The sequence below is a fragment of the Equus quagga genome, chromosome 12 (assembly GCF_021613505.1).
Source record: "Equus quagga isolate Etosha38 chromosome 12, UCLA_HA_Equagga_1.0, whole genome shotgun sequence".
Lineage (NCBI taxonomy): Eukaryota > Metazoa > Chordata > Mammalia > Perissodactyla > Equidae > Equus > Equus quagga.
Genome location: NC_060278.1, coordinates 33,018,430 through 33,034,600, shown reverse-complemented (window position 1 = coordinate 33,034,600; position 16,171 = coordinate 33,018,430). Strand labels below are relative to the sequence as shown.

The 16,171-nt window shown below is 38.5% G+C and overlaps 1 protein-coding gene across 1 annotated transcript in view; it reads right to left on the bottom strand.

The window, feature by feature from the left end:
* Window positions 1-3,991: 3,991 nt before the first annotated feature.
* Window positions 3,992-16,171, bottom strand: part of ADSS2 (adenylosuccinate synthase 2) — a 39,442-nt gene continuing 27,262 nt past the window's right edge. The window contains exons 8-13 of the mRNA XM_046678936.1: window positions 13,976-14,102; window positions 13,090-13,244; window positions 11,820-11,944; window positions 10,405-10,502; window positions 6,390-6,539; window positions 3,992-5,044 (exon numbers count right to left, since the gene is read on the bottom strand). Coding sequence (XP_046534892.1) covers window positions 4,992-5,044; window positions 6,390-6,539; window positions 10,405-10,502; window positions 11,820-11,944; window positions 13,090-13,244; window positions 13,976-14,102 — 708 coding nt within the window. The 3' untranslated portion in view covers window positions 3,992-4,991. The remainder of the gene's footprint in view (window positions 5,045-6,389; window positions 6,540-10,404; window positions 10,503-11,819; window positions 11,945-13,089; window positions 13,245-13,975; window positions 14,103-16,171) is intronic.

Genomic DNA, 16,171 nt, shown 5'->3' with positions numbered 1-16,171 from the left:
TATATCTGATAAAGAAATTATAATTAAAACCCAAATAATCTACTTCAATAATGGGCAAAATATTTGAATAGATACACTTCACCAAAGATATACAAATGGCCATGAGAAGATGTTGGAATATCATTAGTCACACTAGGAAAATGCCAATTAAAACAAGAAGACAACACTTCACACCTATTAGAATGACTACAATCAAAAGACAGTCACAAGTATTGATGAGGATGTGGAGAAACAGGAACCCTTATACATTACTGGTGGGAGTGTAAAGTGGTGCAGTCACTTTGGAAGTTTCTTTAAAAAATCAAATATAAATGTAGATGATCCAGAAATTCCACTCCTAGGTATCAACCTAAGAGAAATGAAAGATACATCCACACAAAGACTTACATACAAATGCTCATAGTAGCATTTTTCATAAGAGCCCAAAACTGAAAATAATCCAAGTGTCCATGAATAGATGAATGAAGAAAATGTGGAATATCCATACAATGGAATACTATTCCCCCATAAAAAGGGATGGAGTACATGGTACAGTCTCACAACATGACATTAAATTAAAACAGCCAGATGCAAAAGATCACATATTGCATGATTTCATTCATGTGAAATGTCTAGGAAAGGCAACTCTATTGAGACGGAAAGCAGATTTGTGGGGTTGAGAATGGGAATGGGGAGTGACTACAAATGAGCACAAAGGATTTTTATAGGGTGATGGAACTGTTTTAAAACTGGATTATGGTGATGGTCGCACAATTCTGTGAACTTCCTAATCACTGAATTGTATTCTTAAAACAGGTGAATCTGATGGTACATAAATTACACCTCAATAAAGTTGTTTCAATAAAACCCATATGTATGTATCACTTTGATAAAAATAAAACAAAATCAGACCAGAAGTCTCTGAGGAAGGTAAGGAGGACAGATGGATCGACGATGTGCATGAGGGTGATCCCAATCGTCCTTTCCTTCTCAGGTAGACTCTCTACAGGTGGTTCTGTCCTAGATGAACAGCGAGGCTAATGGTCTATGTTGGTGTTTCCAAACAAAACTATTCTTTAACCTTGAGAAGGAAAAAAGAGTGGGAAATAAGTTACAGAGTTAATAGTCTCTTCCCCAAAATTCTAGAGACATTTCCCAAACAGGCAACATCTTAGCTTATATGCTGCAACTTCAGAATCTAGTGAAAGCATGGTTCTTCCTTCATTCACAATCTGTGGATTTGTGTCACTGTGGATGTTCATTCAGTGTTTCTGAAGATTGAGTCTGTAAAATGATGCCAAATGTCGACATCCCAATCCTACTTCTCCAAAGATATACTGACCATGATGCATACTGTGAATTTCTGAAATTATTCATCACTGAATATACTCAGTTCTCAGGTATATTTGAAATAGTAATTTATTCTCAGTAACTGCTATAACTCATTTCTTAAATACTTAAAATTATATGCTTTAAAAAATCTACACAATACAAAACGTATAAGGAAAACTGCAGTCCTCTCCTAGTGACCAGTGTTAACTGATATATATCCTTATATATTTGTCCTAGTAAACCAACAGATATATACATAGTTTTAAATTTTCTTGCTCCATCCCCCACTCCTTCCAAATGGTGTCATACTGTAGAAAACTTGCTATGTTTGTATGTCCAAAAGGCATGCTCATGCTTATAATCAGTATGTGTAGGTCAGTTCTTAAAGGTTTCCTAGAGGACTATGGCATGCTACTAATGGATATTCATGTGCTTCCAGTTAGGCAATTACATGTGAAATAGGGCTCCTTTTTTTTTCTTCCCGTAGTGGGATTGCTGGTGGGTCAAAGGATTTGAAAATACAAATTGTAACAGAAATTGCCCAATTGTTCTCCCCCCAGATTGGAGTAAGTCCCCTTGTGCAAGCAGGATATGAAAGTGCCTGTTTCGCCACACCCTCGGTAGCACTGACTTTACTTTTCATATTTACCGAGAGAGGAAAAGTGGTATCTCTTTGTGTTAACTTACATTTTCCTGTCTACAGGGGAAGGTGAATACCTTTTCATGTTTTGGGCCATTTACATTTATTTTTCTGTGGATTGACCCATATGTGTTGATTTTGCCCATCTTCCTATTAATTGTCATATTCTTATTTGTGACAGCTCTTTGTGTATTAGGGACATGTATTGAAATGTTTTTTCCCAAATTTGTTTTGTTTTCTCAGGGTTTTCTTTCTGTAGAAAACTTTGTTTACAGTATTTTAAAAACTTTTAACTTTGGTCAAATCTGCACATTTTTCTTTAAGGTTTCTGAATTTCCTGTTTTGCTTTAGAAGCCTCTCCTTGAGGTTATATATTTTCTTATATATTCTCATTACTTAAAACTTTTACAATTTAGTTTTTGTTCTATCTGAAATCCATGTTTTATGTTGAGATTGTTTTTGCTATCCTCATTTATTTTTTTAATGTATTCTTTTCCCAATGAAAGGAAATGCCCTTTTTAGCCTATATTAAGTTCCCTTATACGCTGCATCTATTTCTGGAATGTCTAGTCCACTTCCCTTATGTATCTGTTCTTTCCCATGACACTACCACATACTTAGATTATTGTAGCTTTATAATGTTTTATCATCTGGTGGGGAAAAACCTCCTCTCTTATGTTCCTTTTTCAAAAATATGTTAGGAATTCTTGCATATTAATTTTTCCACCTAAGCTTCAATATAATTTTGTCCAGTTACAGAGGACCTCATGGCAATTGATTGGAATGGCATTAAATTCATATACTCATTTATGAAGGACTGGCATTCTCATACAACTATATTAATCAATTAATATGTAAAAAATATACATGAAATAGGCCCTCTCCATTGAAATATCTTTTCTGCCATCCAGTTCTCTTCTACTTTGGTGTAAAATTTAAAGTGCATGTTTTTTGTTTCAGCAATTTTTCTGTACTCCCATTATGCCTCCTATAACATATATGTTCCATTTTGTTTTGGCTGTTTGGCTTAGTCTTCCTCCAATTGTTGCCAATCTCACCAGCACCTCCAGCTCCTCACTCATTTAGTGCAGTTGCTCCAACCTTCCAAATTCTTCCAGCCTCTGGGCCTTTGCACACTGTCCCTCTGACGACCTATCCTTCCGGTCTGTTTAAATGTTATTTCTGTTAAAGGCCTTCTCTACCCCTTTTCAAATTTAGATTCAGTTATCCTTGACAGCACCTGACTTTTCCATCGTAGCACATAACATCACTTATAAATACATGTTTAACATGCTGTTCCCACTATGATAAATTTCAGGAACATGGTGTACTTGTCACCACCACGTACCCAATACGTAGCAGAATCTAGCATATATACTGTTCAATAGAGATTATTTTAATACAGCTCTCTATGATTTTAAAGACTGAACAACATGTGAAGAACAGATCCTTTCTTTTAACCAATTTAGTTAGCAAACAGCTCACTTTTAAGACAAACAGGAGAGAACCACTAAAACTGGTCAAAAATGAGTAAATGTCTGTCATCAATAGGAGACTTAATCTTTTTAGGTAAAAAATAAGAGAACTTTTGACCGAGAGAATGGGATCTTTCTATCTGCTTATGGACCATTACTAAAAATACGCTTTAATGTGCAATGCTTATAGCCAAGATAAATGAAATAGTGAAGAAAGTCCTTTTCACCCCATCAAGGAGTGTTTCCTGTGTCACCGGAAATCCTTAGAAGAGCTGAATGCTTACCTCAAATAGAGTTTTCACCTCTGGACAGCTAATTTAATTTGAAGTCCAAGTAGGAAGATGAAAGAATACGGAGAAATAAAAGCCCATTCAATTTCCATCAGAATAAATAAAAAATATTTATTATATATGTAGTAAAGATAAGGGAGATTTAGGTCCTTTCAAAGCTTTTGTTTTTGGTCTCTCCCCACCTTCTCTGCACATACTGCAGGGAGAAAGCCTTTGTATATACTAGTGTTATAATACTTCTCTCATCAGAACAAAAACACAACACACAAAGCATAATAGAAATATTTGGTTCTTTTTAATTAGCTATTGATGGTATAATAAAATAAAGTGGCACCTAATTTAAACATTTAAAATAGTTCATTGAAGGATAATCTACAACACAATACGTTAAGCCTAATTGTCAAAATAACACCTCCTTTTTGGCAAGAAAGGAGAAATAAAGGCATAATCAAAATTATGAACAATAATTGGGTTCATGTGGACACTTATAGAGGATTTTGTAGGCATACTGGCAGGCACGATGTTGAAAAATCAATCCACTAGATTTGAAAATACTGGTAAGATAAAAAAGAAAGCTACACATTTCAGAGTTCATGTCGGAAACTAAAAAAAAATATCTCCCAAATATCACAACAGATCTTTTAATGACTAATTGTTTTAAATAAGTTTTGTGTTCTGTACAAATTAAAGGACTCATGAATATAACCCCCTCCCCCTGCCACAGTTCAAATTTGAAATGGTCTCAGCAGAAAATAAACAGTTTGCAATTTAAACAGAATTGACAGCATTACAAAAGTTTACAGAATTTCTCTTTTCATCATTCTCCCTAACAGCAAAGATTACAATGACAAGACTGAATGATCAGAATGTAAAAACATTTGTGCAAAACTGCATTAATTGTTCTTACCATTTAACAGAGGTAAAACTTAGGAACACGTAATGACAATAATGAAAAAAAACCCACATTGGAAGTAATTCTACTTTAGATTCCAAACAACATGGATTATACCATTACTCAACATTAAAAGAACACGTGGCACCATGAGCAGCAGGAGCAGCGAACGACTCAGCAATGATGCCAGCCGAGGAAGCTGGCCCGGAACATGCCAGAGCTTCTCTGCGCACCAGCCAGCCACCTTAAAAGACTGGAAACAACTGGAGGGCTTAAAACTCACTTTAACGTCTTTATTCTTGAAATGTGTAGATCACAAATAAAATAGTGAAGAAAGTCCTTTTCACCCCATCAAGGAGTGTTTCCTCCGTCACTGGAAATCCTTAGAAGAGCTGAATCATGGACTCCCTGGATTTACCCACGCCAATCCATTTAACTGGGAGGGGAAAAAAAGTATAACATTATTAACTCATTCATAATGTTCAGTCTCTGGGATTAACAGATTCCCTCACTCTCTCAGTGTCCCCATTTAACTTTTCTCCACATGCCTTGTGCTATCTGTTTGTTTTATCCTCTTAGCAGACTGTGCCAATTCTAAACAGAGTGTGCAGTCGAGATCCAACACAGGGTAGTCTGTCTTACCATGTCCTGTTTTAATCGCACGATATTTACAATTCCTCAATTCCTAATAATTAGGATAGTAAAATATTGGCCCAAAGCAGTAGAGACTTCAAGAAGCTTTGATCAAGTTCCTAATAAGTAGAAAAGATAAGCATCTTTGATAAATGGATGATGCTAACAGCGTATTGAAGTGTCACTGTAACTTTTGTATCTCAGACAGTAGCAATATCTGGAAGAGAACACTGTTTTTTACCTTGCACAGCCTTAGGAACCGCCTACTGTACCAGTCTATGCAAATCTCTAATCACGTGCACCACATGGGTAAACCTCTATGGTATTTTACAGATGTCACTGTTCAATTCACTTCGTTCATATTCCAAAAAATGTTCACTAAGAGCAGTGAGCAAACATACTAAATCTGACATCTTGTGGGAGGTGGGGCAGCAAGTAAAATGGAAAACAAGGTTCATGTTTGAGATGAACCACAATACAAAATCAGACTAAGTACATGGTAGATTTTACACGGAGGACACCTCCCACCCACGGCACTTCTGCTCTCTCAAATCTCCATCGGCGCCAATAAAAGGAAGAAAGCAATGTGTTAAAGAAAGACTTCACATAACTAGTCACGGCCGTAACTTGGTTATACCTAACTCCTTGGCCAGCTAACAGTTGTTTTTATTAAAGAAACTTTATTTTTTATTCTTCTATTTTTTCCAGTTAGATTTCCTATTTTCCATACCTATTATTTCCTAATACATATTCAAGAAACACCCCCAACTCTCAAGGGTATTTTAACTCCAAATGAAAAAACCACAAACCATTTTTGGTGGTGGTGGTGAAGCTACAAAAGGACTTGTTCTTAAGAGGGAGAAAGGACCGAGAATGAATGTCATAGGGGAGAAAACAGACTAACCAAACTAAGACAGGGTCACAAAGGGAGAGAGGTGATCTATTGTCCTCAGTCATCTGAAGGGTCAGAGAAAGACGGTCTATTTACTCTAAGGAACAAAATTCTCGTACATCTTGCTGGGCATTTATGCAAATCATGAGCATTCTACAAAGGCATAATCGTCTCTCTTTGTCCTATTTCAAAAGTAGACAGTTAAGTCAAAACTAGGAAAAGCAAAGATGGCTGTTTATCAAGTGTTTCTATTTACCTGGAACTTGAAGCTCATCTTCAATAAATCGAACATAATTTTGTGCATTAACAGGTAGTTCTTTAAATGTCCTTGCATTTGATGTGTCTGTGTTCCATCCTGGGAGAGTCTTATACTGAACTTCAACTTTATTTAAGACTTCTTGGTTTGCTGAAAGTTAAAGAGGAAGTATATTTGTTCATGGTGGACACTGCTTATTGTCAAACTTTTTTTTTTTTTTTTTTTATGCTGAAGAAGATTCACCCTGAACTAACATCTGTGCCAATCTTCCTTTATTTTGTATGTGGGTCGCCTGCCACAGCATGGCTGCCGACAAGTGCTGTAAGTCCACACCTGCAACCAAACCCAGGCCACCGAAGCAGAGCACACCAAACATAACCACTAGGCCACAGGGCCAGCCCGTCAGATGACTTTTTGATATAGGTTCACAATATCTTATCAAAATCCCTGGAGCCAAATGTGTTTGGGAATTTAGAATTTTTTAGAGTTTAGAAAGATAACAGTATAAAGACCATCTGGGGTAGTATTTTATAATCAAACATATTTCTGTAGCAACACAGGATTATTCATTCGAAGCAGGTAGATTATTAGTTCTAACATCAGTTTAAATCAGGTTTTGCTGTCAAATGAATTTTGGTGTCAAAAAACTTTCAATTTTTAGAGCTTTTTTGGCTTTCTACACTATGATTAGGGATTGCAGGTCTGCATGATGGCAGCAGTCTCACAGAAAGAAGGCTCCCTTACTTGCTCTCATCTGGGAAAGCTTCTAATGCTTTTGTGACTGTGCACAAAAGCTCAGCTGGAAATTGTCCTCACTATATACCTAAGCATTTTCTCCATATCCCCTAATAGAAACTGAAAATGTGCTAAAAGAGACCGGTCCCTTTGACTGAGACGGTGCAGCCCGTGCTATGGTACACTGTCGACTTCCCTTTGCAGGACCGAGACACTTGTTTCGCCAGCTGTGGGAATAATGCCTGCTGACAACTCACAGTCCAGAATTTCCCCAGAAATTACCCTCCACTGATGGGAGTTGCCTCCCTGTACCAGCCCGTATCCAGTGACTGGTCAATGTGGGTATATATATAGGACCTGGCCACTTACCTTAATTTGGGACAACTCTGAAGGGCCATTCCAGCCCCAGAGCTCCTCATGGGATCAGCTGAGGGCTTGTGATGTAACTACCTTGCAGTTCAGCTTCTCCCTCTGCCTACTCCTCCTTCTCTCACTCCTTCACATATGTTGTTGCTCAGAGTAGTTATGAGCAAACGACTTGCATGCAAATCTCTCTATCAGAGTCTGTTTCCTAAGGAACGCCACTGAAGACAGTTGGTGCCAGAGTGGTGTCAGGAAGGCTCTAAAATGGGATCTTGGAGCTGGATCACTGCACAGCTGACAGGCAATGAGGACCATCACTGAAGGGAGGTAGAGTATGGATAGCCTATGTCATGCTGCAGTACTGCAATTGTGAAAAGCTCCATGGGAGGTGAATGGCACTGCCATACGGGGGGAAAGTAAAGCAGTGGCAATAACTGAGGCTTTGAGAAATAAGCACAATGGAACAATGAATTGGACAGCTCCAGATGAATGCCAGTCATGAACAGGAGAAACACAATGAAAGTTAAGACAAAGTGTGCAAGTCAGAAGGCCTCCTTGGCATCTAGAGAGAATCTCATCTCCTACGGCAGAGGGCAGAAAAAGCTGAGGATCAGGCTCGAGACTCATTAATACAGACAGCAGAAGCTCCAGAGAAAGGTGAATTCTCAAATCCAGCATGCTGTTTGAGAAGCGGGACCCTGAGACTGTGGATGGAACGTCTGGGTTGATGTACACGAAAATTCTGAATCCACAGCTTCGCTGATGGCCTGCAGAATGCCCTACTACTTCCTGTTAAAGGCTAAGGCTTCCCATTTGAAGATGAAGCAGAAGCCCTCCCTTACAAGGGGGCAGGTGCCCCTCTCAGGTTCCACCTTTACCTCCCCTCCTGCCCAGCAAACAACATCTAGGGTCAAGTCAAAACACAACTTGGCCAAGAAGCGCTGGGCTGGCTAAGTTCGGAGGGAAGGGACTACACTCCGAAGATCTGCAGGACTGAGCCAACACTTACCCCTAGGAGCCAAGGAGTCCGTATGGGACTAGATCCTGAGGGTGCTGGAAGGGTACAGTGCGTGACGGAAACTAAAGTCAAATAAGCAAGTATATTGATGTGGGACTGCTCTCCCATGACCCATGAAACAGAGATGATGAAAACATACTGCTAGGAATGTTCTCGGAAGCTTAGACAAAGTGAAGAGCCACACTAAGCAGATAGTTCAGAACTGCTTGTGACAGACGACAGAAGGAGTCAAGAGACTCAGTGGGGCTGCTACTTCCAGCCATGAGGCAGCACATGGTTCCAGACTAACTCTCCCAGCATAAACAACTGTAAAACTGGGCAAAATAGATGACAGCTCTTCATGGGCAGTGGACAACACGCAGCATAAAATTGTGGTTTCTGAGAGAAAGAAAACTCACAAGCAAGTCCCGAAACTACTCAGCTCTCTGCCCAGGGACATTTCCTGACCACTGGAGTCAGCAGGGAACAGTGGTCCCGCTGACCTGAGGAAGGCAGATATAGGATTTCAGGGAAGCTGAAGCAGCTAGAATCATTGAGATCAAGCGTCAGAGAGGAAGGAGCTATACAGAGAGGGGCCCCCAAACCCAAGTCCGTGTGAAAGTCCCATGGCTAAAGTTCAACTGTACATGCAAAGAATGGGACCATCAGAGGCTTACCAGTTATCAGTTGTTACACAGTTGAGTGGACAAAAGTTCTAGAGGTCAAGCAGTGCTGGTGGAAGGGAAGGGACAGAATACACCGGAGCTCCAGCACTGCCAGATTGGAGAGATCTCTTTACATCTTGTTAACTCTTCTGGCATCCAGCTAAGACACCAGAAAGGCTGCTCCTTAAAGCAAAAACCACACTCTAGAGTAAAATCTCCTACAGAACCCCCATACTGAAGCCTAAAACCAACTCTGCCAAGATGCACAGAGGAGACGGAATTTGGACTGATTCATACGAAGTTAGAAAGGTTTAGGAAACAACTTGGGTTCTCCACTAACTATACTAACAAAACATAAACCAAGCTATTCAAGTTCGAGATGACCAACCTGTAATTCAGTTGTCCCCTAAAACAAGAACCAGCACTCTTCAGAGGAAGACAAGAGAATCCGAGCCTCTACAATATATTATCCACAATGTCCAATTTTCAACCAAAAGCTGTTAGACACAAAAACAGTGATCTACAATCGAGGAAAAGAATAGTCAAAAGAAATCAAACTGGAGATGGCCCAGATGTTGAACTAACAGATAATGACTTTAAACATGTTTCTAACAACTTGCAGCTATCCTCATTTCCCAAAGACTGGTCGTTATTAGCAAGTCACAAAATCTACCAGCCTACCAAGTTTCATTAAGCTAGTTAAGATTCCTTCATTTGGCATATTCTCAGTCTTATAGGACAACTGAACAAATTAACAGTTCCTATTTGTGGCAGCCAGAAACGTTTATGGAACTTCCTGAGTAACTGAAGAAATCACGCGACTGAAGATATGCCTGAAAACACACACTGCCTCAAGTAGGAAGTCCCCCTACCTGACCTCCATCCACTTCAGACACAGAACAGAGGGCAGAGAACACCACTCACGTGGCTTAAGGACAGGGTGGGTTACTGTATCGGGAGCCTGCTCACCCTGACAAGCAGTGCTCTGTCCCCCACTCCTTATTTCCCAAGGAAGGGAGGAGGGCCTACATGGAAGTTACTCTGAAAATAGGGAGGATGAGGTTCAGAAGCAGCATAGCAGGGCTCAAAGGTGCCATGTTTCTGCTTTCCTATTTTGAGTTTGAGCACACGCTTGCCTGAATCAGCAAACGCAAAGCCTGTGGCTATATATCGTAAATTATACAGAAGAGCTTTAAGAAATTGCTCGAAAACATTCACCTCATAAAACTCTTTATATAAAGCCTAAAAAGAGTACCTGGGAAATGAGGTATGATGTCACCAAATAATTTGTACGCAATTCCAACTTTGATTTCCGTAAACACGTCCAAAATATCCAATTTGGTAAGTGCCAACCTAATTTTGGAAGAAAAGGCAACATTAAAACAAACTGTTACAAGCCCTAACTTCTAACTTGATGAGGAAGTAAAGGAAAATTTGTACAAGCTAAAAGTTCTAAAGCAATTCTGAAAACTGGTTAGGATTATATTTTAAAGCATGCCACACATAAAACACTATGAGACAATATACTGATACAGTTTCCTCAAAATAAAAAATGACTTAACCTACTAGTGAGTTACCTTTTAATAATTATAACAGATTTTCACTCATTGATCCACACCCTTTCCCTTAGCTTTCTTATGATTGATCGAAACGTATTTGTGGGAGGGCTGCCTGGAGTAAAGGATGCATTCTATCACTGTGGGGCACAGCAGAGCTCACTGTTCCATGTGGATGACCACAAGACATGTGCACATTTACCCACATGCCATCAACCCACTTCTTCATTCTGGTTACCATCACCTCCACCCTTCTGGTCAGAAATCATCAAAGGAGAGTGAGGAAACCACACCAAGGATCTCTTCATGATAGATCAAAATCTCCTAATAAACTGACTGGAAAAGAGTTTTAAGGAAAAATCTGTGGAAATTAGATAAAACACTAGGTTTGGAATTCTTGTCCACAAATTATTTTTTTGTCCTTTATTCTGTTATTTGCTAGAAGTTAAGCCTAATTAATATAGACACAAACACACTTATTTACATATTTTATGTATATATGTTAATAACAACTTTTACTGAGAATTTTCAGTGAGCCAGGCAGTGTGCTATATGCTTTCACTACATTTCTCATCTAATTTTAAAAACACCCCTATAATATAAGTAGGTAATATCATTATCTAGATTTTAAAGATGATGAAAAAGGCACAGAAAGATTAACTTGCCCAAAGTCACACAATATTATGCATGGATCTGAGATTTGAATCCAGAAGTCAGATATCAATCAAGCCCATGCAATAAATCACTGTTACACTGCCTCCCCTCTGTATACATACTCTATGCTTGCCTTGTCTATCCACCCATCCAGCCATCCATCCATCTACCTACCTACCTACCTATCTTACTTCCCTCTATACTTATACATATGCAAGAGTATTATGATTCTTTTCTCCCATCCTCGGATGCCCAGGAAGATAATTTGGGGTCCCTCTCCCTGTGCACCCTTCCTCTATATCTTGGTCCACTTCTACCTTGAAGTGCAATTTCATTCAGAGGCTAAAGAGCGAAATTTTTCTATTACAGTACTACTTCAAGTTTGCATTCCACAAAATTTAACCTGTGGTCATGAACTGTCCTATTATTTCCTGAAATAAACGCTTCTAAGAATACTCACGCAGTAAATCCATTAATCATATGAGCATATTTGAGCAAAACGAGGTCCAACCAGCCACATCTTCTTTTCCTTCCAGTAGTTACGCCAAATTCTCTACCCCTCATTTGTAACAATTCTCCAATTTCCTAGGGAATAGAAAATAGAACTTTAGGATTAGAATACCAATGCTGTAAATCCAGTAGAATTAGACTTAAGATCAAATAACAAATCAAATTCTCTCTGAGATAAACAGTTTTTAGAAAATAACTTGGGTTTTATGTTAGGGAAGCATTATTGAGAATAGGTTCACTTTTTGCTTCATTTATCTACCATTTTTTAAAAACCAATATTTTTTATGACGTTATATAGATAACCTCTTAAAATTTAGATTAACATATAAAAACTACACAGGCTGCATTTTAAATACTAGGTTGTTAATAAGCATTCATTAAAATAGACAAGCCACCTGTTCCAAGAACAACTGCATTTGCTAATTTTCCTGGAAGCCAGGAGGCAAACTCTCACCTGTAGGCAGCTGTTGATCACAACGCTCTTTTCAAAAGTGAGGCTGAAAATGATGCTCAAAGATCTAAGATACAGCCACTCCCTACAACCTAATTTTCCCACCTGTGATCTATCTCTTCCCTAATTTACACCTTTCTGATTAAAGTCATCATTTCATTACCTCTTGTATTCTGACATCATTACAATTATGTGTTTTTTTAAATGTTGCTCTGTCAGGTTTGAATCCCAGGCCTGTCTATCTCTGTGGCCTTAAGCAAGTTACTTTAGTTCTCTGTCCCTCAGTTTCCTTGTGTGTACAACGGACGGTGATACTACCCAGCTCTCTGAGCTGTGGCGAGGATCCAAAGAGCTCCTAATTCTCCAGCACTGAGACACTGCCTGGCCCGAGGAACCACCACTTGCATAAGTGTTGGCTGCAACAAGACAATGTCTGGAGATGACTTTGCTCAGCCCCGGCCCCTCAGAAGCTCTTGGTGAAAGGTAGTTGTTATTTTTAACTTCTTCCTTCTCCGCCACTATCTTAATCCCCTCGTGAACCCAGTTTCTTTAGCCCTGCAAATTAGTTATCTTTATGGACCCTCTAATCTCTCCTCTTTGGTTGCCACGCTGCTGCCACTAACAACAAAAGTGTGTATAATTTTTTTTAACATTGCTCTGATCAATCTTGTACATTACGTAAAATGCACAGAAGACAAGAATTCATTAAGGAAAAAAAAGCATGCATTTTTATTTTAAAACTTTTTGGATCAGATTTACTGAGGCTTACATTGTCTTGCTCTGTAGGAAAGGCACCAATACCAACTCTAGTTGTATAAGCTTTCACAACTCCATACACTTCTCCAACATTTTGAGGGGGCATACCCAATCCAGTACAAACACCTCCAACTGTACAGTTTGAAGAGGTTACGAAAGGGTAAGTTCCTAAAAATAGAAACAAGTATTAAAATATATACACACATAATTTTAAAACAGAATTACTGGGAAAATTCTGCATTTGAATATATTTTAGGTATTTGACAGACTTGAATATAACCGTAACTGCCCTCTCAAAGCCCCAATGTTCTTAATTCTTTTTGTCTCTTTTAATGAGATAGAAACAGGTGGTTAGAGCTTAACTATGGTGCTTACACTGGAGAGGCTCCTTGAGTTGCTCAGCCTCTGCATGGCGGGCACTCATCTAATGGACTGCTAAATAATTTAATGCCAAAATCCTCGTGTTATCCACTCTGGAGACTTCTAATCTATCTTCCATAGATCTTAGAATATGCATGTTTAATAACAATGTATATTAGGTTCCTGATGTTTTAAAAAAGGCAGAATTATTAAAGATAAAGGTCCTTCCATAGGATTCATTTAATCATCATATAGTTGAACCAAGGACCAAACAATAAAAATCACAGTTCACAGAATCCCAAACCCACTGACCTGAATAGTGATTTTATTTTTCTAATGAACTACAAAATTTAACACATGTATTGTGTTTTCCAAAACACTCCTTTAAAGAAAAGATGAGTATAAGATGACAAACTTCAATCATTTCTGAACACACAAGCTAAAAGCCTTGTTTCAAAACTCCTTAATGCTGACATTAAGTATTCCGTCTGAGGCCCTTCAGGGCTCGGTTAAGCTCTCCGCGACTCCGTCTCACTCACCAAAGTCGATGTCTAGCAGCGCTGCGTTTGCACCTTCTACCAGGATCTTCTTTGGTGGTCCATGTAGGGCCTCATAGAGGAAATAAACTCCATCTTTCACCATTGGTTTAACCCTTTCCATATAACCCTATATAGGAAGACAAAAACCAATTTCAATTTATACTAAGAAATTTACAATATAACATATATAAGTACAAATCACCTGACTTTATGAGAGTGAAAACAGACAGATGCCAAGTGGAAAGGGACTAGGGATGGTGCTCACCCTACTGAACATCTGGGTTAGCTTTGGTCTCTCATGCTGATTCTCCAGAGCCCGAAAAAAGATACTAGCTCAAGAAAAGCAGAGAGAGAATGAAACTCAAAGGTTGTATATCAACCTCACTACAAATAATGATGACAACCTTCCCAACAGCCAAGTACTCATACTTCATAAACCAGCTTTCAGGAAAATGAAAAGAAGTGACTACATTACATTGTGTTTTATACTTTGTGAGGTTTTTTAAAACCTACATTTATAATCCATGTAACCATGAGTTTTGCATCAGGGTGATTCTTAAAACGTGGTGAGGGCCACAAGTGACATTGTCAAGCAGGCAAATATCAATCATTGATTGCTAATATTCTTGTGCCATTGTATTCCATTACAGTAAAATATCTCAGCAGTATTACTAGTAGAGAATATCAAATACTATTTTACACATGAGCATTATAAAACTTTCTCAAAACATATTTAGTGTTAATAATATTGCTTAATTTTAGTAGTCAATTAAAAATGTAATACAAAAAGTTTCCCCAAAAGCCTATAGTATAACTGCAGTAAAACCTAGTTGCAACTATGTTTAAATATTTAGCCAGACAAGTACGGAAGTTCTGAGATGCACTCAAGAGCTCACCTGAGTATGTTAGACCATTGATCAAAGTATGGTCCCCCCTTGCCTCTAATCTCCAATCTCATGCTTATTCCTATTTTAGTCCTTTTTTGGCCTGAAATGACCATACTATTCATCACGCCCCTTGTTCATTAAAGCCCTGGTTCAAAATATATCACCTATTAAGAACCTTCTTACTCAGTTCTGTTCATTATTCATCTACATTACATTCACATGGAACATGTATAAAATAAAATCGAAAAGCCATACCCATACTTTAGCACAAAAATATTTCCAAGCTGCTAATAATAAATTTAAAATATTTGTTGCATGACAGAATGAAAAGAAAATGGCAGTCTATTTTAAGCAACAATCAATACAATGAAATGCAAATACCTAATATTTAGAATATTCCTTGAAGGTCAATTTTTTTTAGGAATTTAGTGAGTGGACAGACCTAAGGTCTGCAACTGTTCTAGAATGGCATGAGGCTTATCAATTCCTATTCAGTTCTGAAACTGATGTACATATTTATTTATAGAAGAGAAGGAGTAATAATCAGATACTCAGGAAGCCGCCTGAAATTCTCCAAAGACTGTAGAGGAAGGAAGGGTGGAAAGGATGGGAGGCCTGACTACTGACTGACTCAGGCACTACCGAGCCCTAGCAGTTGCCAACTGTGGTCTCATCTTTGGCTAATTACCTGACTGTCTCTTAAGAGGACAGTGCCAAAGAGATTGATCTTATGGGGTTTAGTTCCTAAATGGACTGGTTAGCTTGAAAAGTTACCATCCCTCATTTGTTCCTTTGTTGATCTGGCCTCCACTCTGCTATGAGTGATTTTTACATAATACAAATCTAGTCCTTTTTCTGCTTCAAAATTATTCAGCAGCTTTTCATGATCTCCAAGATAAAAGCTGACATCCCTGTCACTGCACTTAAAGCCAATACCAGACCGAGGATTCGATCCCTGCTCCTCTCACCGTGTTTTCAGGGACTTACTCCTGCCCCCTGCTCCCTGCACAAGCTTTTCCTGAAGCCGCATCACGTGAAGTTACTCAAACGTGCCATGTCCTTTTAGGCCTATATGCTTTCAGACTTGAACAGGACAAATGATTTGCTTTATCAGTTCTTATCCATAATACTTTACACGTATCTGTCTGGTACTGATACTATAAACTATTTAATGTCTATCTTCTCAGTCATAATGTAATTTCCATAAAGGAAATTAAAGACCACATGTTCTTTATTCTTATATTTTCAGTTCCAAACACTAAGTCTAAATGAATGAAAGATCTAGGTACCAATTTGACAAGCAACTTTC